At 36.6% G+C, this 7,120-nt stretch overlaps 1 protein-coding gene across 2 annotated transcripts; it reads right to left on the bottom strand.

Moving 5' to 3' along the window:
• Positions 1-1,221: 1,221 nt before the first annotated feature.
• LOC140833936 (protein SPA1-RELATED 4-like) lies at positions 1,222-6,193 on the bottom strand. Of its 2 annotated transcripts, XM_073198467.1 has the most exons (7): positions 4,587-6,191; positions 4,279-4,436; positions 2,942-3,884; positions 2,504-2,650; positions 2,057-2,368; positions 1,774-1,833; positions 1,222-1,645 (listed from the first exon to the last, which is right to left on the bottom strand). In XM_073198467.1, exons 1-7 carry the CDS (start codon positions 5,451-5,453, stop codon positions 1,457-1,459), a joined length of 2,676 nt encoding a protein of 891 aa, XP_073054568.1. In that variant the 5' UTR covers positions 5,454-6,191; the 3' UTR covers positions 1,222-1,456. The 2 variants fall into 2 exon arrangements, with proteins under 2 accessions (XP_073054568.1, XP_073054569.1); XM_073198468.1 differs by lacking the exons at positions 1,222-1,645; positions 1,774-1,833 and having other exon boundaries at positions 2,123-2,368; positions 2,458-2,650; positions 4,587-6,193.
• Positions 6,194-7,120: the final 927 nt, after the last annotated feature.

Consider the following 7,120-nt stretch of genomic DNA (forward strand, 5'->3'; position numbering starts at 1 on the left):
AAAGAGATAATGCTTTCTCAATAAAATATCTGAATTAATATCAAGTAAATCTGGTAGTTATAAAGAGAAGTCAATGATGACCTTGTTTTCAGTGTTTGGTTGTTACTCGTGGCAAGATGGTTGTCCATGTTCTGTTCCCTGACATTGCAACATCTTACAACCCATATCAATACTGATCTAATCATATCATTCCTACATACACTGAAAGACATGCCAATGATATCGAATAATTACATCTCATACCTATGGACCAGAGAGTGACACCTATACCAAGGCGCTCGGGTAGGTGATCACGGTGTGAAGCTCTGCCCTTGGAATCTCATTATACTGCCGGGACTTAATCAACCCGGGCTCAACGTATAGCCCGAGCACACCTGGGCATGTGGTGGTCTGATCTGTCTCGCTGGTTGGTGATTTCCTAACTTCTCAATTTCACCACGTCCCGAGCTCTAATGACTCGGGCACTTCTTTGGTATCAATAAATATTACCCTTAAAACACCTACAAATCTCGAGTACTTTAATAAAAACAAATATCAATATATTTAAATTGTATTTAATGTATCTCGATTTTAAACTCTGTCTTTTTTATAGTCAAGTGCATTTATCCATTTGCTAATGTATGCTTATTTAGTGAGAACTGGAATTCGAATCTCGTCCCCTCTCCAAGTAATAATTTAAAAAGTTGTGTTTTTTTTGGGTATTTATATAGGAGCTAAAATATAGCTTCTCTGTTCAAATATTGTGTTAATTTTCTTTATATTTTGATGGCAATAAATTCTCGTTTTATATTTTTATCATCGTGTAATTTGAAAATCGAGTATTTGAGGCTCGAACAAAATCTTTTTAAACCAAATATCATGTAAAAATCTAATGAACTAAAGGCGCTCTGAATTTCTGATCAATTTTCCTATTTACTCACTAACGTATTTTCTTACTAACTTATTTCTTTATAACATTAGAAAAAAATTATGTGCTTCGGGAAGAATTTGCATTATGAAAGTGTTTTTGACAAAAATCATTTATCATAGCATATTCTATTTCTCGAAATCAGTAATTATTTTATTTTGAACCAATTCTAATTCTCCTAGTTTGAATTCTCTACTTTATTTCTTAGGAAAATTAACTCTTAAAACACACACAAAAAAAACAAAAAACAAAAAAAAAACAAAACAAAACAAAAAACGAAAAACGAAATGGAACCACATAATTCATAAGAGTAATTGATCTAATAAAAGATTGAATAAATGAAATGGTCACTTATCGACAAGAATCACACGATATAAAAAGAAAAATCATTATACTATTAACACCCCTTTCTCCTAGTGTTTTTGTCCACAAGGTGAATTCCATCAAAAGAGGAAATTTCATCTTAATCTCACCCCTATATTCTAAGGGCAAAAATTTGATTTCTGCTGATACCATTTCTGTTTGAGCTACCTGGTTTTGTGACTTAAGCTAAGCCATCTCCAAGACCTTAATGTGTCCCATGGAATTTGCAGCAACTAAGGTGGAAGACTGACCACGCCAACACACAGATGAAACGAACTGTGTCGAATCGTCGACTTCATCAACAGAAAATGAATCACTGCTGTTGAATTTACAAGACAGGGCAGGCATAGGCAAAGCCTTGTGGTAAACAAAAACCTGCTTGGTGATGGAATATCTTGGTATGAGTTTCAAAAGACGTTAAAAGAGTTGAAGTATCAGAAATACCGAGAAAAATAACAAGTCGCAAGACGAGAAAGCACTATATTGAGTAGACTATAGGATACCTCATTTGTTTCTGAACCAGTTGCAATAAATCCTTCAGAAACAGACAAGCCCACAAAATTCTGAAACAGAGTAATGTTTCATAATCAGTTTTAGATGGAACACTCATAAGCCCCAAGAGAGAAGCACGAGTCATTTTTAAGAAATTCCTTTCTTCCAAAATTTCGAATACCAATAGCTGAGTGATGGTGATTTAGACAGAGCAAGAAGCATGAGGGGGGGGCTAAGAGATATTTTAAACTCAAAAGATACGCGTTCATGCTAAAGAATACAATCAAACTATACCTTGACATTCAGGTGACCTGTGAATGACTGCATAGGACAGTCAAGAACTCTTGAATTACACATTGACAAATCCCAGAGCTTTAGCGTATTATCAGTAGAAGCAGACACAAGTGTAGTTGAATCTATGAACTTCACATAGCTAACTGTTTTATGGTGCCCAACTAGAGTGCACAAGGGCATTTTTGAATTACGAAGATCGTAATAATATATCCTATGATCAGCAGACCCAAATGCTAGACAATGAGCAGAGTCTGACGGAAATTGCACACAGCAAACATTGGCCTTTGTCTTAATAGTACCGACACTTGCTCCCTGCAGAAGCAACCCATGTAAGAGAACTTATCTTATTATACATCCATAATCTAATGCATACAGCAAATGATAACTAGATGCTGTAGTACGTTTAGTTTCAAAGCTGACATCCACCAAGTGCAAAAATAGAATTGCCTGATTGATATTCCAAAGCTTAACTGAACCATCATCACTCCCACTGGCAAGCATTGTTGGATCTGCCATGGAAAAGTCGACAGACCATACGCGACGTTCATGCTCTTTCATTTCCAAGAAAATTTGACTTCTTGTGGCATCCCATACCTGGACAACATATCGAGTGAAAATCAATGATTGGCAAGAGAATACTTGTGAGTAAATAATATAAGAGTGCACTTTGGAAACATGGATTATAGTTTTATTGATAACAACAAAACAATCGATCAAATCTTAAATTCATATCTTATTTTTTACACATTAGTTATACAAAGTAAAATATATTTCAAATGACACAATTATTGGATTAACTTGAAATTCATTCTAATCAACATGAAGTAAAATACATGTATTTCCTTCCATCCAAGCACAACCTAACGGATTTTAAATTCAAGTTACCTGCACCACACCTTCAAAGTTACTTGAAGCAATCTGACTCTTAATGTAGCCACTCCAACATATACTGCTGAGTTTAGTTCCACTTGCCATTTCAACCACAGGGTAACGAATATCCCGATCTCCATTCAAGATTGAGTTATATTCAAAAACTTTGATCTTTTTGCTTACCCCAGCTGTAGCAAAAAACTCTCCATCACGGTCGAAGCTAAGGGAACATATCAGGTTAGATGAATTTAAGAGATCCCCTTGTTTCAAGTCTGCTTTAACTTTGAGCATACTGAAAGACAAATACTTGCATAACCCTTCTAGAAAAGTATTTATCCATCCACTTTTTCCACGCTCATTACGCATTTCTTTAGATGTTGGATTCGTAAAACAGCTTTTTTCAGTGACAACAGCAGATCTTTTACCATCACTACTGACAAGAGAATGTCTAGGCAGTGGTAGGCTAGTTACTTTGACATCCCTGCGTCTCGTTGAATAGTAAGCTGATTCCAATTTCTGAAAATTCTTCATGAGCCGAGAACTTCTGGACAGAATGCTTCCTTGATCTCCACCAGGCGTCTCTATGCAATTAGAGTCATCAGGTTCAGTGTAAAATTCCTGTCTGCTTCGCTTTCTGCTCCCTGAGCTTCCAAAATCATCATGAGCAGCAACCTTCATCAAATCAGAGGATGAATGTGTACTTTCGTCCAATTTTAATTCCAAATCTCCTTTAAGCCTGAGAGCTGTTTGCAACTTTGTGACTTCTTCTATATCTTCAGATATAAAGGCTATTGTCTCACTTAAGCTATCTGAAGCATCATGTTTTCTCTGCTGCAATAGCATAAGAAATTCGAGAAGCAACTCCTGCTCCTCTATCTTTTCTGGAAGATCTATAATAGCTTCTTGTTCATCTAACACATCTCTTGGTGAATTCAAAAAATAACTTCGTAACAGCTCACTGCAAGACAGTGTGCAGAAGGAGAGGTGAGAATGAGCACATCTGTAACATTTCAATAAATGAGAGTGGAGATACAAGGACTAAATGAATCCATCCAATGATATTTTACATCTTTTTCCCATGATAAGGTCATATTTCGGACCTCGAACTCATCACATTACAACAGAGAAGCAAATTTTTTTTATGCGTGTATATTCTACTGCACAAAAATGTCAACACTTGAACAAAAAAACTATCCAACTCAAAAAGGTGCATGATCAAGAGCTTAAACGTGAAAGAGTAGAACAGCTAGAAACCTTTTTTTGGAATATGGAATTGGATGGTAAGCAATTTAGAGAAAAGATGGCAGTAGCTGAAGCTTCAGGACTAAAATGGAATGAAACGACAAAAGTACCTTATCTTAGGGCGGTTACTTGGCTCAGGGTGCAGCAACCACAAACAAAATGAAACTTCTTTAGGCCACTTAAGAAGCAATTGAGATGGAAACACACGATGCCTCAGGTTTTCCATGGTTGTGCATTTCTCTTCCAGGGAAGCAGAAGTGTAAAATAGCTGCTAACAGGTTAGCATTTAGTGACATGCTAGATATGAAATCCATCATATTTAAACATCTATACCAAATAAATTACGAGGAAAATGGTTAGCAATCCCAGAAAACTAATCTCACAGCATTTAGTTTATTAAAACGTGTCCATCACTGACCTCAAAAAGCAAGACTCCGAGCCTATAAATATCAGAAGCACCAGAAATAGGATCACCCACAATTTCTTCCGGACTACTATACCAATTTGATTCCATGAGAATCATTTGTTTCATTGAAAAAGAGTGCTTCTGATCTCCCTTTTGTGCACTGCTAATGTCTTCCAAGGAATGCATGACCTGAGCTGAGTATGAATTCAAGCAATTGGTTTCGGAATTCAACCGTGAATCAGCATTGACTGGATTACTCGCCAGCCAAGGACCTGGTGTGCCTTTTAGACTTCCTGAACTATGGTATGAGAGAGAGTCAAGAGGCCAAGAAGAACACTTGATCTCAGCTGTTCGGCTGTTTGATCTATGTTCCGGCTCTGAGAGAGAAACAGCCTCCACAAAAGAAACATGATTGAACGAGGACATGACAAAGCATGAGGGCCGAACATTTTGAACAACATTTCCATGAGAATGAGCTTCGTTCACAAAGTCCACAATTTGAGAATATATGTGAAAACATTCAACAGCATTAACTGCCCTTTGTGGACTATCCAACCAATGTCTCAAACTAACATCATTACATTCCAAGGCCTTAACAACAGGACCTCTCACTTCGTCGCCATCATCAGCTCCAACCGGAGTACTATAATTGTAGATACGTGGCCAGAGCGCTTTTTCTCTCCCTTTCCTTACTGGTATAAACCCATAATCATGTGATGCAGTATCCCGTGAAAACCTGTTCGTACTTCCTCGAAGATTCCTGAGATTTGAATTCAAACCTCTAGAACTATCTGACAGCTCTCTATTCCGGAGTGATGAAGAACTCAACTCCCTACAGCTATCAGAACTCTGCCAAGCACCCTCAGAGGACCCCTTCATCGTATACTTGCCGGAAGACCTATGTATACACACAAAGAACTGCACAATGAAGGATCAACACATTTCTATCAATGTCTTTCGAGTTCCCCCACGACCACCCCACCCCAATTCATGAACCCATTTTCTTGAAAATGAAGAAAAATAACACCTGCGTGGCCGATCATCTAACACCACTCAGGCAGAAGAGATGCTTCTTTAAACTTGGCAAAATCAAAACGTCACCGTCACCGCGAACCACTTTCAGCGCCCACAACAAATCAGCAAGAAAGAAATCGAAATTCAGATCACTAAGAAAGAATTCTCACAACATTCGCTTCTCAACTTGACACTCAAGAGTGTCTGATAGCGAGAGAGGTACATGAACTGCAAGCTGTACCATGGACGAGTGAGATCAGACGAGCCAGACCCCCCGTAAAACATCTCGATTTCAGTCAAGAAAAATACAAATGCAAAATAACTTTTTGTCCCAACTCCCAAATTTACAAGTATACATCAAATGGTTTTCGTTTTTTTCTGTGGGTTTTAAATAAATAAAAAAATAGTATTCAAGAAACCCTAGCAAACGGCATCTTCATTCATTTTACCTTCCAAGTACCATATATGTACACGCTACGTGGCGCATTGTCTTCCTCAAGTTCAAAGTTTTGATTCTAATAAAATATTGACACTGTGTGGCCCAGCGAGATCTTCCATTTCCAATGGCAGCACAGTGCCATAGAACTGGAGAACTGGTCAAATTCATGAATGTAAATTTGCCCTAAATGGCAATTAATTAGTAGCCACGCCACTAATTTGATCCCCCAAAGCGATTATTTTAATATGTTTAACCCTAATGCGATGATCCAAAGCGCGAAAAACGTGGTGACATTATTGCCAGCAGCAAAGTCTCCATTCTTATTCAGATTCCTCGAAACGAACAATTAATCAGTCGATGAAATTCTTAAAACTCGGTACTATTACCCTTTGAATTTCTCTATTGAAGAGAAATCATTGTAAAACTGAAAACAATTATCATGTCCTAATTCCTTTTTGTTATTAAATTTTTTTTTAAATGAGGAAATTTTTTATTTGTTCATTAGGACACATACTTGGGTTTTGGAGATTTTAATAAAACTTTGAAGTTAAAAATATGTGATATCAAAATTTCAAATTTGAGACGAAATTTCAAATTTGAGACGAAATTAACAAAATACCTCTTCTCAACTTAAAAAAAGTGATCAATCCCTTTTTGAGCAAAAACAAAACATCAACAATTTTTGTTCGGTCTCTATGATGAGACATTGACTCATTTTCTCCCAATAGTTGCATATTCCAAGCTTTTCTTTCTAGGATTTTGTGTCACTGGAATCTTCTTCTCCATGAATTCATTTTTCTATATTCTCTTGGTCGGAGTACCATTTCTTGCATATAAAGCGTAACAGAAGTTTAAAAATTTTATTTTGATGTTCGAAATGTTAATTGAGTATCGTATGATTTAAAACATTCATAAGATGTTTAGTTCTATTTAACTTTGCATATTTAATACTGACACCAAACCATTCTTGGATTAATGAAGTTGGTCTTTCTTATAAAACCCCATAAATGGATTTTCTTTTGATCGTCTAATGAAGTCCACGATTTCTTTGTTTATTTCGCACTATTGATCTAACAAAATTTACGTCGAGATT

Source organism: Primulina eburnea, chromosome 6 (genome assembly GCF_022965805.1).
Source record: "Primulina eburnea isolate SZY01 chromosome 6, ASM2296580v1, whole genome shotgun sequence".
NCBI classification, from domain to species: domain Eukaryota; kingdom Viridiplantae; phylum Streptophyta; class Magnoliopsida; order Lamiales; family Gesneriaceae; genus Primulina; species Primulina eburnea.

What these genes read in the sequence shown, in the direction of transcription:
- LOC140833936 (XM_073198467.1), bottom strand. Translation starts at nt 5,453, where the DNA reads ATGAAGGGGTCCTCTGAGGGTGCTTGGCAGAGTTCTGATAGCTGTAGG. An exon ending in TCGGAGTCTTGCTTTTTGAG is followed by an intron (nt 4,437 to 4,586) that starts GTCAGTGATGGA and finishes ACCTGTTAGCAG; the next exon opens with CTATTTTACACTTCTGCTTC. An exon ending in CTGGTTCAGAAACAAATGAG is followed by an intron (nt 1,646 to 1,773) that starts GTATCCTATAGT and finishes ATCACCAAGCAG; the next exon opens with GTTTTTGTTTACCACAAGGC.